The sequence below is a fragment of the Plodia interpunctella genome, chromosome 3, assembly GCF_027563975.2.
Source record: "Plodia interpunctella isolate USDA-ARS_2022_Savannah chromosome 3, ilPloInte3.2, whole genome shotgun sequence".
NCBI classification, from domain to species: domain Eukaryota; kingdom Metazoa; phylum Arthropoda; class Insecta; order Lepidoptera; family Pyralidae; genus Plodia; species Plodia interpunctella.
The window spans coordinates 432,554-456,275 of NC_071296.1; the positions used below are offsets into that span (position 1 = coordinate 432,554).

The 23,722-nt window shown below is 35.9% G+C and overlaps 2 protein-coding genes and 1 long non-coding RNA gene across 4 annotated transcripts; 1 reads left to right on the plus strand and 2 right to left on the minus strand.

Annotated features, from left to right (window-relative positions):
• Positions 1 to 223: 223 nt before the first annotated feature.
• LOC128683425 (uncharacterized) lies at positions 224 to 16,185 on the minus strand. 2 transcript variants are annotated; one of them, XM_053769059.1, is made up of 3 exons: positions 15,579 to 16,185; positions 4,335 to 5,790; positions 224 to 3,962 (listed from the first exon to the last, which is right to left on the minus strand). In XM_053769059.1, the coding sequence occupies exons 1-3, from the start codon at positions 15,653 to 15,655 to the stop codon at positions 2,286 to 2,288; spliced, it is 3,210 nt and encodes a 1,069-aa protein (XP_053625034.1). In that variant the 5' UTR covers positions 15,656 to 16,185; the 3' UTR covers positions 224 to 2,285. The 2 variants fall into 2 exon arrangements, with proteins under 2 accessions (XP_053625034.1, XP_053625035.1); XM_053769060.1 differs by lacking the exon at positions 15,579 to 16,185 and adding an exon at positions 6,178 to 6,256.
• On the plus strand, positions 7,457 to 21,712 carry LOC128683429 (uncharacterized). Its single transcript, XR_008406290.2, has 3 exons — positions 7,457 to 7,636; positions 19,335 to 19,501; positions 21,574 to 21,712. It is a non-coding gene; the product is annotated as an uncharacterized LOC128683429 (long non-coding RNA).
• On the minus strand, positions 19,877 to 23,638 carry LOC128683426 (uncharacterized). The gene is made up of 7 exons (XM_053769061.1): positions 22,972 to 23,638; positions 22,759 to 22,828; positions 22,440 to 22,543; positions 22,056 to 22,138; positions 21,586 to 21,764; positions 20,812 to 21,119; positions 19,877 to 20,246 (listed from the first exon to the last, which is right to left on the minus strand). Exons 1-7 carry the CDS (start codon positions 23,170 to 23,172, stop codon positions 20,175 to 20,177), a joined length of 1,017 nt encoding a protein of 338 aa, XP_053625036.1. The 5' UTR covers positions 23,173 to 23,638; the 3' UTR covers positions 19,877 to 20,174.
• Between the last annotated feature and the right edge of the window lie 84 nt (positions 23,639 to 23,722).

A 23,722-nucleotide genomic window follows, 5' to 3' on the forward strand; every position in this document is an offset into this window, starting at 1 on the left:
TGACCATATCTTTGGTACATAAGTTAAAACTACAAAAATAATGTTTTGCCCAAATTATATTTAACCTACAAGATGCTTCTGTGAGCCCACTGGATTTTATAGGTTATGATACTTTACTTATAAATAACTTAAATTTCATTCTAGTTTTATTTTGATTAGATAATATTATCCTTGAAACTATTTTTATGCAATTTGTAGAACGTAGCCACTTTTGGCGGAAATTAATTATTATTTTTATTTGAAATATGTAGGTACTTCACATAATATAAATCTACAGTGTGTAAAATGTAGCTTGATCCTATAAGTGACAGCAGGATAGAACAATATATTCACAATGAGAGCGACAGAGACATATGTATTGTTTTCATATTATTGGACATCTGTCACAGGGAGCAAATTATATTTTTTACAAAGTGTAGTAGAGGACACTGGGCTCTAAGAATAACCTAATTTAATACTTAGTTTCTAAGTTAGGTAGTAAATATCTAAAACTTAAAGCTAAGAATATTCTCAAATTCATGCATCTATACCATAAATTTAAGTAAGATAAGGTAAATAAAGTATCAAAATACAAGGTCGTAATGAACCAGTAACCACAAGAATAACCCAGCCGGCCGTCCTCAATAAATCTATCTTCAGCAAGTTTTTAATAGTCAATTCTTGCAAGTTAAATTTCGTGTAATTCGCCGTGTCCTTGAGCTCACCGTCAGTGAGAGAGAGTTTTCACGTCGCTTCAGTTTACATAACAATGCATTATGTTAAGGCGATCTTGTGTGCACCGCCAGATCACGCCGGATGTTGCACCCAGGACTGGCAACCCATGAATTGATGGGTCCAGACTATGAGATATGATTTTATTTTGTCACGCATCGAATGCAAAACGATCAGTCAAGTTTATTTGACAGTTTTTTTTTCAAATAGAAATATAATAATTATATTTTTGTTAATTACAGAAAAAATATCTATATAGGCCAAACGGGAAAGTAGACCGATCGTTCCGGAGGGGATTTATGGATAGATAATCGGGAATGGCCATTAATATAATTACTACAAGATTCATTTCGTATTGTATTTCAAACAACTCAAACTTCTAAGGTATAGTTAAAGTTATAACTTTACATTTATGTATGGTTTTATCTTTAACACAATCGAGAAAATTGTAATCAATCAGTAAAATCTTATTTCAGGTTTTATTGGTAAAAAAGATAGTCATGGTGTCATGTGACACAAACTGGTGGAGGTCATGTGACACAAACTGGGTACAGCGAGATGTACAATATCAATAAAATGTCATTTACATAATGTGTAAGGAAGAAAACTCAAAGTAGAAACCGTAAAGTCATCGAGTGTGTCCACTGCCAAAAGTGTAATGCAGGCTCCACACTATCCGCGAACAGTTCGCCAAGTCACAGATATAAGAACCTTCAATGTAATGTTCTTATATCTGTGGCCAAAGTATGGCGGATTCGATATACATAGCTGATATTTGGTTGCGATAAATAAAAGCACTCATACAAATTACGTAATGTTCGACGATAGCGTGGAGCCTACAAATAACCTATCGCAGTCTGGACAAATCAAATAACTTTAGTATCTTTAACTTTACATTGGAGCCGACGAAATCTGAAATAACACTTGTATAATTGAAGTCAACCGTAGCGTTGTTTATCTAATTAATTGGAAGAAACTTTTTAAAGGTTTTTCAAACAAAAACATGTACATACATACACACGGACGGACGTTGCGTGCTAATCAATTTCCGCAAAATAAAGACATGGCAATCAATTAATACACTTATTCATAATAGCTCCTTGAAGGATATTTTCACTACCAAATATATTTTTTTATACTAACAATTTTGTCGGATTCAAATTTAGTTGCAACAAAACCTCGACTCGACGGAAATTAGTTATTGAATATAGGTAGTATGTACCATTTATATGTATACATAAAACAGATTTTTGATACTATAATTCTTTTTGTTTTTACAAGTTTATGGCGAGTGAAGTTCTACTGCATTTCTATAACAATTTTAGGCGGGTTTTGATGTTTTCGTTTCATACCGCGTTTTAACCTATTAGTTTAAATACGTATCAGTATTCGGCAAATAACGTTGTCCAAGATTACATACAGCATGTCTCTGTGTCTCTCCACAATTACATTGTTATATACAAATGTAGACTGCATCATTTTTTTTTATCCTGATGTACAGTGATCATCATTATCATGCAATGCATCTCGGACTTGCGACTGAGCCATATGTATCGCAGCGGCTATGGCGGCCGTTATCGCTGTGAGTTGGGGTCCCACAGGTACTTGAGGTCGGAGCGCGTGTCCGCCTCCTCGCGCTCCTCCTGCTCGGGCACGTAGTAGTGCAGCTCGTACTCGGGCGGCAGCTCCACGTTGCGCTCACAGCCGTCGCACTCCTTCCTCGCCGCGCGCGCGCCTGACATGTCCTCGTACAGCCGCTTCATGAACGCGCTCGATGTCGCCCACTCGCTCTCGTCCTCCTGCTTCCTATGCACCACGCTGTTGTTGTACAGGATAGGAAAATCCACCTTAAATCTCTCGCTGTTCTGATTGAAGTTATCCACGAACCTATTTATCACGTCTTTGCGGAAACCCGTATCGTACTCGTAGTCGTCTCCCAAATTAAGTTTTTGATTAATTTTCACCAAATCGGCAACGGTCTCCCGGCCCGGCCTCTGTGTTGACGTGTACGCGTCGTAGTCTCTATCTTTTTCGTCTTCGGTTCTAGATGCCTTCTCGACCAAGTCTTTGAAATGTTTAATGACATACGTGGGTCTGTTGTAACGTCCGTCGTCGACGTACCCGTGCCCGACCGCGGCCACTTTAGGTTGAGTATAATATACGGTTTTCGTCAAATCGTTTTCGAAATTATTTAGAGGAGTAGTATTTCTATGTTTCTGTCCGAAAGACAAATTAGGTTGTGAAGGCACAGGCTGTGTCGTATATCTGACTGAGACCGGTATCAAGTTCTTAGTCGTATCTTTAACTGTGTAGTAATTTAATTTGTTTAGTGGATTTTCATCAAACGTTTGGATGTTTATCTTTGGTGTGTTCGGTCTCGGGGGGAAGTACTGCAGGGTGGGCTTCCTGTCTGGCCAGTAGTACGCGCTCGGCTTCTGGAAGGGAGACGTCGCGAAGGTAGACGTCGTCATTGGCATCTTTGTTATCAATCGCGTTGTGAACTTTTTCAATTCGATTTTAGGCAAATTCATATAGTCGCTGTCGTAGTCATCTGCAATGTCGTAATAGTCATTCTTTAATTTGCTAGGTGGCTTAGTTTCAGGAGTTTCTAGATATGGTGTTGTTTCAAAAACGTGTTTTACATTAACTTGCGTGGTCACTTCTGGCTCAACGCTTATGGTTGGAACGATTTCGAACGGTTTTGTTGTAGGTGACGTTGTAGTTTTTGTTGTGGTGGTACCTTCAGTAAGTCCAATGTCAGAAGAATTAGCACTGGACCTCTCAGCAGAGTGCGAACTTTCTTCGTAGTCTGTATAAATTGTATCACCAAATTTGTCGATCACCTTCTTTTTCTTTGACTTCCTTACTTCGGCTATTTTCTCCAATCGCTCCCTTAAATCTGGCAGGTCGTTCTTACTGTCTTTCTCATTGACGTTGTTGAATAATGTTTCAGTTTTGTTTTTCAATACTTCAGTAAAGTTTTTAGCTGCTGGCTTGGCTTTGAAGACTATTCCCAGAGAACTAATACTTTCGTTTCTCCAGCTGAGGTCGTCTGGATCTCTAATGAAGGGCTTGGCTGCCTGAACGTCAAGCTTTTTCATAGGCTTGTAGTTGGGGCCCACAGAGTATAAGTTAGTTTTATCGAGCGGTTTAACACTAAGTTGCTCATTTTCCTTTTGTCGATTGGCATTTTCTTCTTCATTGCTGATCATTTCTTCCTTCATCATTTCTTCTCTCATGACATCTTCTGCCTGTAATAAAATGTAAATTGTTAACATATAAAATAATATGGAAATGGTGAGACTATTTGACAGTCAAATCAATCAGTTTGTCCGTTGGCTGAAATAAATTAAGATTTCAAAAAAATATATGTTGTTTGATTTTTAGAGATATAATAGAACTCGCTCAGGCCCGCCATTTCGCCTGCGTTTATTAAAGATTAAAACCTTTCTCACTATACATACACTCCGCATTTTGATGAAAACTGCATGAAAATTCGATCAGTTTAGTTAAAAGTCATAACATAATAAATAGTCAGACGCGGCATTGTTGTTTTGGAATAGGTTATTTACAATTCGAAACAATAACCGTGATTATGTTTCTCTAACGGTAAAGTAACTTACCAATTGACTTCGCGATGCCAAGTTTGATTTGGTTTTATTTTCAGAAACAGGCTCATTTTCTGGCTCAAATTCGAACATCGAAGAAAATCCTCTGGATTCGTTGAATTTATCGGGGATATCGTAATTTTCAATAATAGTCGTCGCTTCCTCAGCCATTGGTTTTGCTGAGAAATCTAGATAACCAGCTCGTAAAGATGTTATATGTAATGGTTTTTGACTAGTCGTCGTGGAACTGGTTGTGGTTTCCTCAGGAGGGACACTTTTAGTTTCTTGAACATACGGAGAAGTTGATGCTAAATCAAAGGCGTATGTTACTTTTGAACTAAGACTCTCTCCTAACTGTCCTAATGATGATATTGAAGTATCCGTCAATAACTTTTCTAAACTAATACGTGTCGGCGTAGTTTGTACTACATCCTGTTCAGTGCGAGACGTGTTCATTTGTGCGTCGCCCCGCTTCCTATCAATTGTTGTATATTTCTTCCAAGATGGCGAATTCAATTCATTCGATTGATCCGTCAGGTCGAACTGTGATGTAGAATCCATCGTGTCGCTTGTGGTTACCTCAATTGGGTTTATTGTTTTTGTTTCACTCTCACTATTACTGATATCTGAATTAGTATTTTTATCTAACGTGGTGGCATCAATAGTAATTTCTGCTGGAACTTCTTGGGTAGTCACGTCACTAAATCTAATTGTGGTATTGTGCGTATCAGAACTCGTGAATTCAGAGTCAATTGCCGTAGTTGGATCCTCACTAATATTTGTGATGTGGTTATCAGAACTAGCCAATTCAGAATCAATTACCGTAGTTAGATTCTCATTAATTTTTGAATTGTTTGTATCAGAACTCGCCAATTCAGAGTCAATTGCCGTAGTTTGATCGTCAATATTTTTTGTGTTGTGCGTATCAGAACTTGTGAATTCAGAATCAATTACCGTAGTTGGATCCTCACTTATATTTGTATTGTGCGTATCAGAACTTGTGGATTCAGAATCAGTTGCCATAGTTAGATCCTCAATATTAACTGAATTATCATTGTCTCTAAGACTGTTCGTACTATGCGGTAGATCGGTTACTACTTTACTTGAAATTAGTTCTGTGTCTTTCACCGAACTCGCGTATATTGGTAATCCAGTTATTTTCAGATATCCGTCATCCGTTTTAAGAAGTATAAATGCAGTTGTTAGTTCGGTCTTGTCTTCAACAGTTTGATCTCCTTTGACCTCATAGACTTTAGCAGCTGTCGTCGTTGCTATGTGTTTAACTGCGTCGGCGACATTGTTGTCTGACATTGAATCAATTCTCTCTCCATCTGATCTTTCCAGAGGAGAGGAGTACTCCTCTGTAAAAGTGTCTTCCTGTAATATCTGTCGCGACTTTCGGCTTATTGCAACCGCACTTACAGGTGATTCAATAATTGTTGTGGCAATTATTAATGATACTGTGAACAACCTGGAACAAAATAAAATGATATACATTTCATGCAAAATTATGGTTTTGATTAGAGCAGTGGCTCGCATGTGCTGCGCCTCAAAATTTGTTCATATTGAAAAGAAGTTCCTACCGACGAGTGTTATTATGTAGTTCGTACTAGTGGTAGCTTTGTAACAAAGCAAGCGTTTTGGAGAAAATATGTTAACATCAGCAGTTACGTCGGAACACATAAGGCACGTTTTGATTCTGAAAGTTTTAACTTAGGGCTCCGTCTAATGCATAGCTTTCCAAAAGGGATCTTCAAAAAGTTTAGGGAACTGCTAGATTAGAGATGTATTATACTGCGTTATTTAGTCAGAGACACGTTTCCAATCACAATAACTTGGTATTTAATTAAATATATACCGCAACTGGTGGAGAGCTCGCGCGGCGCGCATCGTGCCACTTTGTGAGGAGTCCGCGCTGTGTTAAAGTAACGTTACGCATAATGCTTGTGTCATTTTATTGAATTGCATTGGAGATGGACAATGGATATTATCAAACATTCGCACCTGCGTTTTTAGTTTACTATCTTGAATGTATTTATATCTTTTATTATAAGTTACGTCTTTTTATTATAAGTTTTATACTGTTTGTTTAAATATTACGCCATGGATTGTTCAAGTATGATTGCCTTTGGGCTCGCTTCATCTCGAAGAAAGAAAGAATGAAAGGATTTTGGTTCTAGACAGCCATCAATATGTACAAGTTTTAAACATATTGATATTAAATATAAATAAAAATTATATTAATGTAAATATTATTTCTACTTAAATAAGTAAGGTTTATATTTTAACCACCAAAATAAAATCAAATCCACGTTGCAGACTTCATAAACACACATTTAATTGATACCTATTTATGTAAATGACTTATATACCACCGAACTGATTCGCTTCCTTACATAATAACTTTCTTCAAAGTTATTTGCGCTCGGTTGCATAGTCTTATTCGTTTAGTTAATGACAAAAATTACTCTCATCATCGCTCGTTCCCGTTTCATTAACGGCTGTGACGCCATGTAAGCCGGGTCAGTATAAAAATAAAATAAAATTGAAGATTCGGCTGTGGTTTTACCTTGACGACGTCAACCAGCACTTCCTCGGTTTGCCCCTATTAACAAGACGAGGCGGAAGCGTCACAGCCAGACATTTGTTCTCTATGTAATTTATCGTCCATATCCTCCCGTGACACGCCATTATCAGTTACAGCTGATAGGCATCAATTAGCATTCCCAAAGAGGGTTTACAAATTGGTAAGAGGCAGGTTGCAAAATCACAGCCGAAACTTCAAAACTTTTAGATTTCTTTTTTTACGCTGAGCCCGGGCGTTACGGCGTTATCGCCCAGAGTGTGTGAATATAAACAAGCTAAGCTTGTTAAGAAAATATCTTAACAGACAGACAATAGCGATCCTACCGAATTACAAAGTTTTCCTGATTTCCACTGACTTTGTAATTTTTAGTTTCCTATCTTCAAATTATTTTGACTTCATATTTATTATTATCGTATATAATATATAATGATACAATATAACCCTTTTCAATTCAGTCGTGTCATTATCCATTTAATAGTTTCTAGAAATTTCTAAAATAAAAAGACTGAGGTGATAGCAAAAGTTAAACATCAGTTCTACCTCATTTTTATTCTACTCTTGAGTCAACCATTCCTAACGTAATGCTTGTTCGATGCGAGTCGTTTGTGATTCTCTGGAATTAAATTAATATTTCTAGAAGTTGCTACATTAGTGCATACCTAATTAATATTGAAATTTCCTATTTTTTTATTTTTTTGCGCAGCAAGATTGTCTATTCGTCGTGCAATTGGTGAGTGGATGCAATTTTACTGTCTAAAGAAAAATATCAAAGTTGATTTGAAGATTCTAAATTGTATTTCAGGTCTCATCTGAAAATCAGTGCATCGCCCCTCGGGGTGATATGTGTACTGAGATGGGCCTTTTTGTATTGCTGCAACACAGTACACTTGCTTTTCAATTGTGCTTTGTGAATACTGTGTTTTATTTTATGTTTTTAGTCTGGTTGTGTATTGTGTTGTTGAAATTCAAATTCAAATCATTTATTCATAAATCTACAAACTACTGGCATTTCTCACAAGCTACAAACTACTGGCATTTCGGAACGACCACTGCTGAGAAGAAATGCCGAAAGAAACTCATTTGAACAGTGTTGGTCCCTATCATGCCAGATCGGCTTACCTTTATTGTTTCTTACAATGTTTTTTTCTAATAATATATAAAAGTACATAATGTACATAGTCAAAAGGTATATCAAAACAGGTTATGATTGTGATCCGAGTGCTGATTATAATATATATATATATATATATATATATACTACATCTTCATCATCCCTTAAGAACGTTGTTCTTGTCGGTGGAGCAGCCTCCATTTACATCTATCCTCAGTCGATGCGTTTCCTTGTCTAGCTAATATTATAGATGCGTAATTGTTGTGCTTAAGTATGTTGGGTTAATGCTGTTACAAAACGAACTGGGCTGCGCGAGCGGATTAACACGTAATGGAAAGTGGTTGCTGGCGTTTTGTCAAGCAGTGTTGGACCGAGACCAATGGGCTGTCTGTAAGGACAGACAGAATTTTAAAATGCACTTCATACGTGAATACATGAACACCTCGCATAGGCACTAACGCAGTACTGAAGAAGGCGCGTCGTGGATTCATTGCCTACAATAATAAAGCCAAACATGATTTAATTTTAATTTGAAAAGATTTTATGTGATTCATAATCAATACTTATGCGATGCCCCGAAATATAGTTCTGTAACTATATTTCGGGGCATCGCATAAGTATTGATTACGGTATCACATCTTCATAACATACGAAGAACATCCTGCAGCCTGCTCTTGATTAACTCTTATACAATCTGTGTTATATTATTTAATACTATATTTTTCTTTCGATTACTTATTATTTAATTTGCAATGGATATTCGGCTGAAATTTTTATGCCGATATCTTCAACCGATTGAGCCGTAATTTTGTACATTCGTTTAGTTTGGATGACAATGAATTATTATGATAAACAAGACCAAACGGAGCGCCCGGGTGCAGCTCCCGATGAGGGAACTTCGCAACGATTTATTGCACGAACATTATTTCTTTGTCACACAATGAATTCAATAAAATTTATCTGGCAACAAAAGCTGTTGTATATGTAAAAAAAAACTTATTATCTTCTAGCGTGTATTGTTGTCCCACTGCTGGGCTAAGGCCTCCCCTTCCTTCATGGAGCATATTACTTTAATTTTATGTGTTATGACACAGAGCTACTATAACATATGTTTTCATGTCAATGTCACATTAAAATCTCACTGCCGCGATTAGTTGAAATACAGTGATTACAGCAAATGACAGGAAGGGTCGGGAAGCAAAACATTGTTTGTTGTCAGTGGAAGCACAGCGCATCGCGATAGTTCCGAAAATGATTATCTCATTAGAGAGTCCAAGGATTTGTTGTACGTTAACGTCAAAGTCGTGACTCAATGGTTCAAAACTAGCCCTTATCAACACGCGATAAGAACGACTATTGAGACACGTCAGAATCGACACCAGAGCGTGTGAAACAGTCATATTTCGTACAGAAGTATTACAAATCAAGTGAATTAACTTGAAAATAGGATGTTTTCATATGTTCTGTGTTTGAAACATAATTGCGGCTAAGGTGCGGCATCGTAATACCTAACACGATTCGTAATATTTTTAGTTTAAAATATTAATTATTTCACGTTAATATTTAGCCCGTCCCGGTAACAAAAAAAAGAACAGTTTTTTTTCCTAGTCGATTAAAACTTGGAGTTTTCTCACGCCACCGGCGCGCAGCGTTATGCCAACCAAAGTTAATTATCACATATTAAGCTGTCTATTAATATAAAATTAGCATAAAACGAGTGTCAAATTTCCAGTTAAAAGAAATGCACAGTGACTTTGCATTGGCCAGTTGTGCTTGCAGCGTGCGTTGTTGGGGTACGCCTCACTGAACACACACACGTTGCGACACTAGTGCTGCGATGTCTCTAGCCCTAAATAGTGATAAGCAAATACATTTTTATGAAACTGTTTATTTAGAAACTATATGCTTTCATGCTTGTCTGGCAGCGAAGAAATAAATAGAATTTGTCAGGTGAGCCTCTCAGCGCAGACTGTATATTCTCTCTCTCACCTAAGCGTCTTCCCGGTTTCTTCCTCAGCCGTTGAGCGTCGTCAGAGCCCAGTGTCCACTATATGCATATCACAATTTTTTCGCTCGCGAATTCGTACGCTCGTATCGTTTCCATAGGAATATCGGAAAAGTTTCGTAAAGATCTTCTTTAGGGAATTTCAGATTCCTACGTCCAATAATTGCAACTGTGCGTTGTCTATGTGAGTGACTTACAGACAATATGTCTATTACTCTGTCATATTTATAAAGACAAAGTAATGGTCTTATAAAATAATTTATTTGATGAATGAAAATTTACACGTCAAATAATTTCGACGCGTTGATGTCTTTTGTTCGCAAATGATGAAATTATTTTATTATGAAATGGTACTGCGTTGTTACCGCAGTTATATCATCGAACTCCTGCGTAATTAACGCTGGAGTTCTATGTAGCATATATTTATAACACACACCAATTGATTCCACTAAATTACATGACTATAAAATTATGAGGTTTGAATGTTCCGTACGGACAAAAAATTCTCTATAATTGAAATTTTGTTTTTTTTTTTTTCATCGAATTGTTGCATTTTTATTTCGGACTGGCACTGGTGACTGGTGACTGGTGACTGGTGACTGGTGACTGGTGACTGGTGACTGGTGATCCTTCTACCTACTTGCATCACTATGTTTTAGAAATTGCCACAAAAATGCACTTTTGGCGCCAATAAAGTCAAGGGCAGCATTTCCAAAAAGTTAATTAATAATTCAAATCAACTCGTTGCTAAATATGTAGATTTATTAAATTATACGTTTAAGCGAATATGCGAAGAATTGTGAATACTGTTTTACATTCATTTTTAGTGTTTATTTTGAAAGTAAACAAGATTAATCTGAGAGAAACCTAGGGTCAGGAGGATCAGCCCGCAGGCGAGTGTACCCTTTGATAGAAAATTTAAGGGCTTATTCGCCAAGTAAAGGCATAATTGGAGCTGTGATAAAAATTGTATGTCACACATCACTTTGGTTAGCAGAGTAATTAGTTTTTGAAATAATGATCGATGTCTCATATAGTAAGATCAGCCTGGAATTTGATGCAATGGTTTTCGTAATGTTTCAATTCAGGTTTCAATCGTAAAATGTTAATCTGGACAAATTCTAGCTGAACTCACGGCTATTACGCGTTTGGCAACAATCTGATGAATCAACAATCTGACAATCAAAAAGTAGGCTCAATTAGCACGTGACAAATATATTTTTGAGAAAATTCAAATGGACGGCACCGATAATTTGGTGTAATCAATGAGAATCTTTTACTTTTAGGTCGAATTCTGAAACTCCAATTTTTCCTAAAAATCCAAAAAAAGTGTAGTCTAAAAAATATCATAGTGGATCGGGTTGGGAGGTTCCCTCTATTGTGGTTGAGCTTTGCGATGGCTGACTCACGCGTCAACTCGTGAACGGGTGCTGCCGGGGGGGAACTGGTCAGCTCGATCTTTTATTGAAAGTTTTTTTTGTTTGGTTAATTATATATATATATATATATATATATATCACAATCATAATATGTTTCAGTATACCTTTTGATCATGTACTTTATTGTGTACATTATATTACTGATAAAAAAATTTACATAAATTTATATTTAAAAAATGGTAAGCCCTTCTGGCATGATAGGGACCAACACTGTTTGAATTCTTCTTTGTTTCTTTCGGCATTTCTTCTCAGCAGTGGTCGTTCCGTAATGCTAGTAGTTTGTAGCTTTGGTAAACATCATTTAATTTAGAATATGACGTGAAAAAGGCCTAATTTCTGAATAAATGATTTGATTTTGAATAAACACAAGCAACTTGAGATTGCTCGTGTCGGGAGTGCGGTATGTTTACATGTTATGTAACATTATCATTAACCCGCGAGTCACTGAGACCGCCTCACACGTGAGCGTTAGACAAGCCTTCCCCGGCCCGGCCTGCGACCCGCTTGCCCTAAATACTTGTTTATTATGTAACTACACATACGTATATTTAGTTTTTTTCTTGTCGTAGCTCCCAAACGCATTCACCGATTTTCGTTTAGTTTTTTTTTTTTTGTGTCATAGATAACTTTATCCCGAGTGTGCTTAGCCATGTTTCATGAAAATTGATTCAGCCGTTCAACAGTTGTAGCGAAATGAATATTGAAAGTCGGGGGTTTTTTTAATTTGCCAAACAAATAAACTTGTTGTATTATTGACGATGAAATTTAATATCGGTGCACAATGTACACTACATTAACAGCAAGCGGATCAATTTTTAAAACGCTATGGTTTGACCTGTTGATCGCGGAGAATCGAGACACAATAGATCTGGTCGCCGCTGTCCGTGAGTAGGTGACGGGTTAAGAAATACTGTTTATTTTTAGTACAGAAATAAAGATGGAAAGGAAAGCTTGACTCTAGCGTATTGCGCTCGTTTCTGTGTTCTTGTCCAACGACCCCGATGCACGAGCTTACCGATTAGTTTGGACCGTTGAGCGTTGTTACACACGATGACTGCTAAAAATCGTGCATCGTTTATATACAAAACTTCCTCAGTGAAGGCCGACCGCGCGCGGCGTGTGGCGTTATGCTGTTGTTTACGAATACACCGACGACCAACTTCTGTTTACATGTTATCCTTATCATGTTACCGTGAACAACTTTATCTTCTATCCTCTTAAGTCATCGCTGGTTGACTGGGAGTGTCTGGGAGAGATATACCTTACATGGGATAAGTCCGCCATTGTATATATCCCATCTTATTGTATACTTTTAGTAAAGTTCCTCTGAAGGTCTAATTTCTGAATAAATGATTTGAATTAACATGTGTTCTTCGTACAATAAATAGATCACAAATTTGAATACACTACATAAATCTAGTAGTAATTCGAATTACGCGATATTCTCACGTCGCACGGGAACCGAAGACGATTGCCCCGTGAAAATAAGGCCAGGGTCACAGGTCACCTAGCCGATTTGAAGCCCAATAATACAAAAATTCGCCTTTATTACCACTGCACTGAGACCATTACACAGTACCGTGCGAGTAGTAGGCTCAGCTTGATCCACTAGCCTTTGTACGTATCTAAAATTAGATCACTAGGACTTATAGCTTAAATACAATTGATTTTATGCATAGGTTTTATGCTGGTTGACACTTTTGTTATCAACTATTCTATTTAGTTTTGTGTACTTAATATTTTAGACAGAACAAACAACATCTCTTGCGCAAAATGTCACTAAAAAAATTTGTCTCTTTCGCATAAACTTGTTGTCACTTTCGTATGAGTACAATCTATATATAAGTATTGTAATTATGGACAAGTCAGCTCTTCGATTACTGCGCCCGTAAGGGTCCTTAATTGTCTCTATTATATATAAGAAAGATCTGTTACTTACATTAATGATGCAAATAAAGAATTAAGTAATGAGTATTAAAATAAAATTTAAAAATTAAGAAAAATATATATTTTCAGACGTTTGTCCATAGATATATTGATTGATTACAAATTATAAATTACAAATTGAATTAAATTAAATTTGATAAAATAATATGATAATAATGAAAATTCAATATATTCAACCGGAAATCCACTCCAAAAAATACCTGGCACACGTTTTAACTCACAATATCGTAAAATAGGTCACTTAGTATTGATATCAAATATTAGTATTACGTCTATCTTGAAAAGACATATATTTTGCGAAAACGACAAAATTAAGTTGTGCGAAAACGACATTTTGCGAAAGTGACGTTTTGCGTCAAGCAAGACCAACATGTAAGTTGTTTTCAGACCAACATGTTTCAGACGTTGATTGATAAACAGCTCGTGAACAATGTTAGACCTGATTTCTTTCCCGATTTACGTAAATGAACAAAATATTGCATGTGTATTAACTCATGTATGAAACGCCAAAGTTTATTGTCGATGTATATCATTTGAATGATCGGTCATTATTCTAACGTACAATAAGCACGGCCTTCCGAAAGCTGGCAAAGTATTTTTCTCAGATTTCACAGTTAACATTTTCTAGCAGTGTGTTACTTTAGCAAGTTATTTTTTTCATCACTAGTTAACATAAAAAATGTCATTAACTAAAATAAATATGTATTCTTTATGTTATTTATTTATTTAAAAACTTTATTTCACAAAACTACAAAATGTATATACAAAAGGTGAACATAACGCCATATTTTAGTTAGTTTCAGAACTTTTTGTCTGTTAGTAATTTTGTTCCGCTTGATTTAGTGTATTCTACGAATTAAACTTACCTAATCTGTTTCTAATTTTAGGAACTTGTTAATGGCTTATCTAATGTTTCGTATCCTATCTTGTTTGTGATTGGAAAGTTCTAGTAGTTTTACAAATAAATGACATGAACATAAATTCATTTCGATCGAAAAAGTAGGCGATTTAAGTAAAGTTGCAATTTCTGATAGAGGAGCAGTCTACGTCCACGCGACTTGATGAAAGTCAACATAAAACAACACAATACACAAGTTATTATCGAAGATGAAAGATTGAAATTTTTAAACATTTGGACAGGGCTGTCCACATACGTCGAATGTGAAGCGAGTCCTGAGCTAAGATCACTATGCCGAACCAGACAGCCAGATGACTTGGACAGGTTCCTCAAAAACTTTAATACAGGACCAGACAAAATGGGAGAAATGGTGGGAGACCTTTGCCGAGCTAGAAATAGTAAAAACAAAACACGCACTTTTGATAACCCCATTTATCATAACTAGTTAATCCACTTTTCGGCCTTTGACATCCGAAACAAATCGATGCCACTGCGATCGGCCAGCGAATCCGCGATTACAACGCATTTCGTGATTATTACATTTGCGCTGGCGCATAACGTCCATGCAAGACAGGCCTAATTGCACGCGACCGAAGATATTTCACCGTTGACTTGATTGCGCATACGCATACGGCCCGCGAATAATTGACGCGAATCGATAAAGAGAGTACTTTCTACGATTGTTAGTCCAATTTGATGTTTTCCAATTAAAATAAATGACGTGACGATTATATGTAACCGTTTCTTGAGAGTTTAACTTCAGGTTCTATGTACATTTTGTCGAAGAAAAGGCTTGCATAAATTAGCTTGATAAATTAAAAGCTTACTTGGATAGATCAAAATCAATAACGAATTGAGTCAGGGTTAACTAGTTTTTAAATAACTGATAACTTTGGCCATCATTTTGTTTTTGCCTTTATATATAAATATTTTTTGGAAACTCTATTAATTAAATCAATTCAAATATTGTGTGTCTTTATTATAAGTATCATAAATACAAGTAACACCTACATAAACAATACAAATCAATCAAATACAAGTTGCAAAATTTTCTTAGGATGTTTCGTTTGAACTTGTGACACTGAATTAATTTTTTAAATTGCTGCACAACCTATGTTAATCATTTTCGCACTATAATTATAAACATAAAGATTCGAACTTTCACACTATCCAAAAACGAATTTCTGTTCGCGTACATTTTGATAACTTTAATGATGTAATTAATAGGTAATGGACGATTAGAGGTGTACCAGTGGTCTATAGAACGCTTACCTGAAGGTGTATCGCGGTGTCATATTGTCGCGGTGGCACGTGACCGACGCGCGCGCAGCCCGCGGTTGCCGAATCATCACTGAAGTGTGCGCCTCCGCCGCCGGCCGTCCGTCAGATGCCTGCTTCCTTCCATTGAGAAATTCGAGGCTCAAATTACAGAATAACTTCTGTTCCGGACCCAACGACCTTCGCACTTAGGATGTTCTTATAGAAATTACCGAGTTCGTGATACTAGTCTTCGTGTGTATCACCTGATACTTCGGCGAGGTTTAGCAATAATATTTATTCGTCCAATTACAGGTTCAGTAATAAAAAGGTTAAAAGTATGAGCTGGACTTCGAAATCGTTAAAAAATAGCAAAGGAACAATATTTACCAATGAAAAAAACCTATTTGTTTCACTTTTATTGCATCCTGTGCGTAAACTGGTCACTAAAAATTATTGCGTTTTGCATAAAAATAAATTTTCAAACTATGTTGCGCCACTGGGCTGGTCCTCCATTTCCAAAAGTTCCTTTTGAACGTTATTGTAATCACATAAAATAGTATTATGTGTTTAGGCGCTGCGGAAGTCTGCCTTCTTGCGCTGTGTCCTTTCGTCTCGCTACTGCCTAATCTGACATCAACATTTTTGTCATTGTTTCCAAATGGGCCAGTCCGCAAATGTTTGGATGACGTTAGATATCTAATTGTATTATTCAATTACATCATAACATCATATAGTACAGATTCTATTCTGCTACTATCATACTAATATTATATATATGCGTATGATATCAAAGAATGGCTCCGTGACGCAAAATGTAGTTCACTTAAGGCGAGGGTGGTCCCTAATTCTCGTTTAAGCCGTTCTTTTCGCATAAAATAATATTACCATAAAACTTTGTGATTACAATTTATTTATTTAAACACCTTATTGCACAAAATTAAAACAATGATGTAGAAAAGGTGGACTTAACGTCATAATGCATTCTCTAGCATTCAACCAATAAACCTAACAGAGACAGCAAAGAGGCGCTATAAGGTGCATCTAAAAAAGAAATTTACTCATTATATAGGTAATATATTATTTGATATTTCTACAGGATTCTTTATATAAATTTGGGATAAATTTTTAAATACAAAATTCAACCTTTACACGGCACGCAGTCGTTAAATATAGAATTCAAGAAACTTTCTTAGAACAGCTACCTAGGTAAATATGACCTATAAATTATGTAACAAAAACATACAAATCAGAATTTGGGCATGATTGGTGCCCACTTTCAGTAAATCTTTAGTATTTATTTTGAAGTTTGTGTCGGATGATTCGATAGGTATACCTACTATAGAATGATTAAGTAATATTTTTACAATAACATTGTGTTATGTTATAAGATGTTACTAATGAACGCCTTAAAACGACAGCTATGTCGCTGCCTGAACGCGCACTTCGCAAATCTAGATTTCTCAAAATATAAAGCGACATCAAAAACTATTTTATCAATCATATTTTACATCTTTAGAATTGCGTCATCCCTGGTCTCAGAATATGTGGACGTCGAGCCGTGCAGGGGTGATAATACCTACTCCTTTTTATAGTCATTTCAGAAGTGTACAATTTACGTCGACTGTTCATTTAGCGAAATACACTTTTCGCGAAAGACCCCTGTGGTTTTTTTTTACCAAGAGGACAGAGTTCATTGAAATGTTTGTGTAAGAGTGAGAATCTTTTTTTTTTTGTCCCAAAATTTGCATGTAGTATACTCAATTCTAATAGTAGGTACATAAAAATATTATTCCAATACTTACATAAAATAATATTCTTGTCTTACAACAAAATGATGTTTAAATATTATGAAAAATTAATGTTCAACAATGACACAACCCCTCGTTGTTGAATATTAAATTAGAAAATTCATAATAAAGCGCGTTGAACCGATCTTTGTATAACAAACAGCTTTTATGTTATGATTTTATTGTAGCACGGCGTGCGGTGTGCGTTAGTTTAACTACTTACTTAGGTATGTCAAAATAGTGGAGCCGAGTTGTCTATTGAAATTATTACGTGATGGCAAAATCCTTTTAGAGTGATAGAGATATTATGTATGTTTGCAGTGAAGAATCTCGTTTTTAAGTAAGCAATTATTAAATAGTGAAATTACAGGTATGAAAAAGCAAAATTCCTACATTAATCATATTTTAATATCGACAATAAGAACCATCATAAAAAAGTCTGTTCCAATTTATTGTTACCTAAGTAGTGAGCTTCTTAAATTATTTTATATTCAATTTGATTAAAATTAACTTGTCATGTTACATTTACTTTCAGATAATATAGACAACATAAAATATTTCGTTTAGAATTAACACCAGCCTAGGGTTATTCCATCATTCATTTCACCATCATAATTATCACCGAATAGAATGAACTAGCAGGACGTTCCATTGGGTTCTTATAAGATGGATTGAAACGAGTTTCTCCACAAGGTGGTTTAACCCTCGGGTTTCGCCGCCCGAGGTTGGTAGCAGGTTCTTGTCATCCATGAGAGCCAGGACCTGTGAGAAATGCAGCTTCACGCTTTTAAACGGGTCGTTTGAAAGTAATTACTGTAAATCTTTAAAAATACATATATATGGTTTCATATAATTTTTTAACGAATTAATTTGCACGACTAAATCTACATAACTACAAATAAATTATAATCGTAGCTTAGCTATAGTGATAATAAAACGACTGAGCTAAAACATATATAGATAATATTCTACACTTTATTATTAATTACGCACAGCAATTGTTATTAATCAACATTAATTTTGGCTCAGTTATATTCGTGTATTCCAATAACGTAAAACATAAATCTTCCCACACATCGTGTGTATTTACATTATTGAATGACAGACAGACATAATAACATTTCCACTGGGATAACATCATCACTGTAGTAGCCAAAAAATATTGGAAACATAGTAAATGATTCGTTGAAATCTAAAAATTCCTATATTCTACACAACAGTATGATTTTAGAAGGCCCTAGATTTACTTTAAAGGGACGTGGTGAATTGAGACCTAAAGGCATATACACAATATCACAGAATATATAAATTAATTGCACAATGTAGGAAGAGCTTAGAGCTTCCCTACTCAACGTAGGTCGAGACCACACGTTCACGACCAGACCGGGTTTTAGTGACTTCCAATAGGGAATATTACTGTGATGCTACGACGTCATAGTGCAGCATTAGCATTTGATATAAACATAAAGCTATGGTTAACTAAAGCCAATACTTTCAAAAATGTTCTTATCCAAAGCACATGTATTGCTATTATTTTATTGAATTAATTTAATTGTAACCCCCCGCCCCTGTCTAACAATACCCTTTTATATTGATAGCAATCACAGATGGATTTTATAGATATTAATATATAACACGTTTAATTGTTATATATTACTATTACAAATTAAAAAACCCCCCGACTTTCTAATTATTCATTTCGCTGCAACTTTTGAACGGCTGAACAGATTTTCATGAAACACTAAGGCTCAGGAAAAGAACACTCAGGATAAAATTATCTAAAACACAAAAAAAAACTAAAATCGGTTCATTTGTTTGGGAGCTACGATGCCACAGACAGATACACATACAGACACGTTAAAACTTATAAGTATAACACCCCTCTTTTTGCGTCGGGGCTTAACAAGAGATACACGAAAAATCTATAAATTTTATTTAAACTGTATTTTTATATTTATTAAATTCTACATTTATATTTCAGATTTGATCAATGAATGGGAATGTTAAAAATACCATTACGATTGAAAATATCAACACGAATGTGCTGTGGCTGTGGCTGTGGCAGCTCGCAGGCCAATGTTTCACTAGTATCGTCGGTCTTCCGACACTGACACACGAAAAACGACACAGAACACAGCACGGTAAAAGGTTTTAATATTTTCATTTATTGGAACAAACTTTCTTTGATTGTAGTTAGGAGCATTCTGTGTCATTGGTTAAGAGCAAATTGTGTGAAATTTTCTTTTAAAAAATCACAAAGGAAAGACACACCATAATAGAAGAAACATTAAATTGGGCGATTTACATCCCCTCTATACCATCTGAGAATTAAGAATGAAATTAAGTTCTTTTTTAAATACAATAGAAAAAGATCTCCCTGCGTCTCTTCGCTTTCTTTTAAAAACTTAGATCTTATTTAAGATTTTTAGGTATAATATAGATTACCTACCCGTATGAAGCCAAATGTGTCGCTAGTGAAAAATGAAGGAAATAAATTTAAAACGTTTAAGTTTAACAGTTTTTATTGTTATTATCTTAAATGAAAAGGGACAGATTTTCTGCATAAATTCAACAATGAACTTATAAGTTTAGCTACTAGATATTTACTATTCATAATATAATATAAAAAAACAAATGACAACAACAGGTTTTTTTTTAATTAACCTTTTACATCAATATCTTCCTTACCAATAGCTATAAAAGAACAAACAAAACGTACTTAAACAACATTATTAATTTTTATTATTATTTTTATAAATAACACGGTAAGAATATGCTATATAATCAGTCTTTTAATACCCATTGAAGTTGAGGATATACTTTATTCACAGAAAATTGTGTTAGAATGGTGTTTGTCCGTGTTGTGCTCTGACGATGATACTCGCCTGGCTCTCTGTAAAAGACAAAATATTGTTCGTTTCGTAGTCACAACAATAGATCATAATTATACTCAACAAGTAATGTCATAAAAAGCAAAAATAATCTTTACTCTTTTTATTTTATACCAAATTTTCTTGAAGTGAACTTTTTATTACAGCAAGAAGAAAACAGCAATGTACGGCGAATCCGCCGTGTTCGGCGAACTGTTCGCCGATAGTGTGCAGAAGGTCGATTAGACCGTTCAGTTACAAATGTGTATCTGCCGCTAGATGGCGCTAATCGTAAAACTAATGTTATGCCATCTATTCGCGATACAGATTGCAGAATATTTCGGTACACACTGGTTGGTGTTTCATTGCGGCGAGTCTAAGCTCATACAAACCACGCAATGTTCATGCATTCGCGTCGACTTCTGCGATAGCCGGTGTAGCCGGCTTAAGAGCCCGGTCCCATTGCTATGTCGTGCTCTGTTGCGACTCCGTTGTTATCTGTAGGTATTGTCATGCGTCGAAACTTCATATAATTTCTACGTTGTTATGCGTTTATCGACTGAGGTCATCGCACGAAGGTATACTAACTTTAGTTGCGCTATCATCCTGCCTATGAGTCTCACTGGGCTGCCGACGAGTCTCGTTAGGGTCCTGGCTTTGAGTCTCGCTTGTTCTCTGGTTGACTGTGACAGTGATGGGGTCCCGCAGGCGCTCGGCGATGGCCTCGAGCGCCGCCGCGAGTCTGTTGGTAGCGCGCGCGTGTTCGCGAGTCGCCGCCGCCGTCATTCTTTCTAAATTTTCCAGACGCTTTGTGGCCTCGTGCATTGACCATTTCTCGTCAGCATCGAGTCTAGCGCGGTAATGTTCTGATATTTCACGCCTGGCACGTTTGTGCTCTGAAAAGAACATTGAAGTAGTGGAACCAGTATTTTATAGGTTATGTGGTTGTAGATAAACCTACCCATAAAGGTGCGCATTTTTATTTTTCAATTTTTATCGAGATTATTCATATTTCCGGAGTCATTTACCTTTTGGAGCCTAGTATAATTAATGATACCTACCCTATAATAGCGTAAACCCAATACAAATGTGTGTATGTAGTTGTAGCTCAAATCAATAAATCAACAAAATGAAAGATTACAAAAGACGACACCAGATGTCAGCACTTAAACTTTAGGGCCCAAACTCATGGGTGGGCATATCATTTGTCAATACATGGTCATGTTGAAAATTATATGATAGGTATGACACATATTCAAACGACAGTCTAAATTTTATAAAACCATAAGTCCGTATGCATAATTGCATAACCATTATACCTAATTTGATTTTTTTTTTCATGATTATCAGATATAGACCTACCAGCAGCGTTTATTAGCAAGGAGCGCCGTCGCCGCCGCCTCCTGGGCGCGGGCGGCGGCGACGGCTGCGGGAGCTCCTCCTCGGAGCTGGAGCGCTGGGACTCCCGCTCGGGCTCCGTCACAGGGAGCATCATCGTCAGCTCCGACTTGCTGGAACTGGGCTGGCTTGCCTGCTCTGGGCTGCGAAATAAGGATATCATCATCAACATGCAGCCACAGCCACACTTATTTATTTGCAATAAATTGCATCGTTCATAAGAATTCATATTATTACTGCAGCAATGTTTAACTCTATAATCCATGTGTAAATAGAGTGTCAAATATGAGCTGCTAATTTTAAAAAAATCAGATCATTTATGAACAATTAACAGTTATGGACTAATGTGCATGAATAATGAAAAACTAGTTTAATTACAAATAGTATCCACCGAGGTGGATGGGACTATTATATTTTATGATAAAAATTTCTACCTTTCATTATGACTGACATCCTCCACCGGGATGTTTCCAGTGGCAGCATCGTCTGGCACCTCTGATTTAAGAACTTGATATTGCTGTTAATAAAGAATTACATAATTAGCTCATGTCATATAAAAAAAACAATATGGGTAGGTATACTTATGTGAACAATAGAATATTAAAATCAAAGTAAAGCAATCCTTTAAGTGATTTGACTTAAACAACATTCAATCTTTGACTTTTCACAATTATTACTTAAATATTAATATTTTCTATGTGTTTCCGAAATAAAATAATAAAAATTGTAACTATAGTTAAATATTAAATACATATAATAATGTTATACAGTTTCTTATGTATCACAGACAATTATATTGCAGAGAAGAAACAACTCACAAACAACGGATCTCGAACCGGCTTTGGCTCGGCCACATCACTCTTTAAAATGGTGTACAGCCTCTTCTGAAGAGGAGTTAGAGGTATTTTACAAAGTCCCCCTCCTAAGCAGAAAAAACCAGGTTTTTAGTATAACTTTTTGGTCTTACAGAATAAATATTTTTTGACAATAAATAAATAAAACCTACAACGGTGGAACAAATTTTTTACATTTTTAAATAAAAAAACTTATGTAACACATATGTTTATTTATTTTAAAATATTAGAGTGAAAAAATAAATAAACGAAATATATTAAAGAATTACAAGAATATATATACCTGCGGCTATAGTTTTTCCCTTCTCAATTTTCACTTTTTTCAATACTTTGCACTTGTACTCATTGTAGTACTGAAATAAAAATACAGTTTTAAATTTGACGCTCTTTTGTATTATGACTAAAATACAAACTTAATTCCTATAATATATATTCTTATTTACCGTAAATATATATAATACATTGTTATAGACAGCTGTAGATAAACAAGTCTTACCAATCTCCATTGGTCCGGTGTCTTGGTGCAGCAATCCGGTGACACTTTGTTCAGGACCCTGGCGCATTCCACCCAAAAACGCCTGGACACGGTGCGGCCTTCTTTAGAACGATTTGATTGGCCCAGGGCTATGAATGGATGCCTCTCCATCCTATCAATCAGCACAGATATTTGTTCCACGCTCACCATGTTCTCGAACATTAGGTACCTACCTATTTCAACGACATCTGAATGAATAGGATGCTGGAAGGTAAATAATGTACAGTTGCAAACAAATACCTAATGTAACCCTTATTTGAAAATAGTTTTTGTCTCGACTGAGTTGACAAAACCACTACAGTTAATAGGTTATGGAATCTCAGTAGAGTGTCAGTGGAATGACAATCGAATAAGGATAGCTGGTTTACATTGATCCAGCTGCTCCAATGACACTGTCCAGTAGCTGTTCACATTAATCCAGTGATTTTACTTGGTGACGAGGAAGACGTATTTTAATAAAAATGTCTATGGACCAATGTCCATAACCATAACCAATGTTTATAACAATATATTTACGGGTAATTGCCTTGGATTTTAAATGATTACGTCTTATTTAAAATCCAAGGCAATTACCCGTAAATATATTGTTATCTTTAATGCAAAACATTACATATGTAAAGTAGTAAACCACAATACCATTAACAACTTTTTATTTGTCATTTTAAATGACCCGGTGCACCAGGTTACCAATCAATACGATCACACGCTAGCA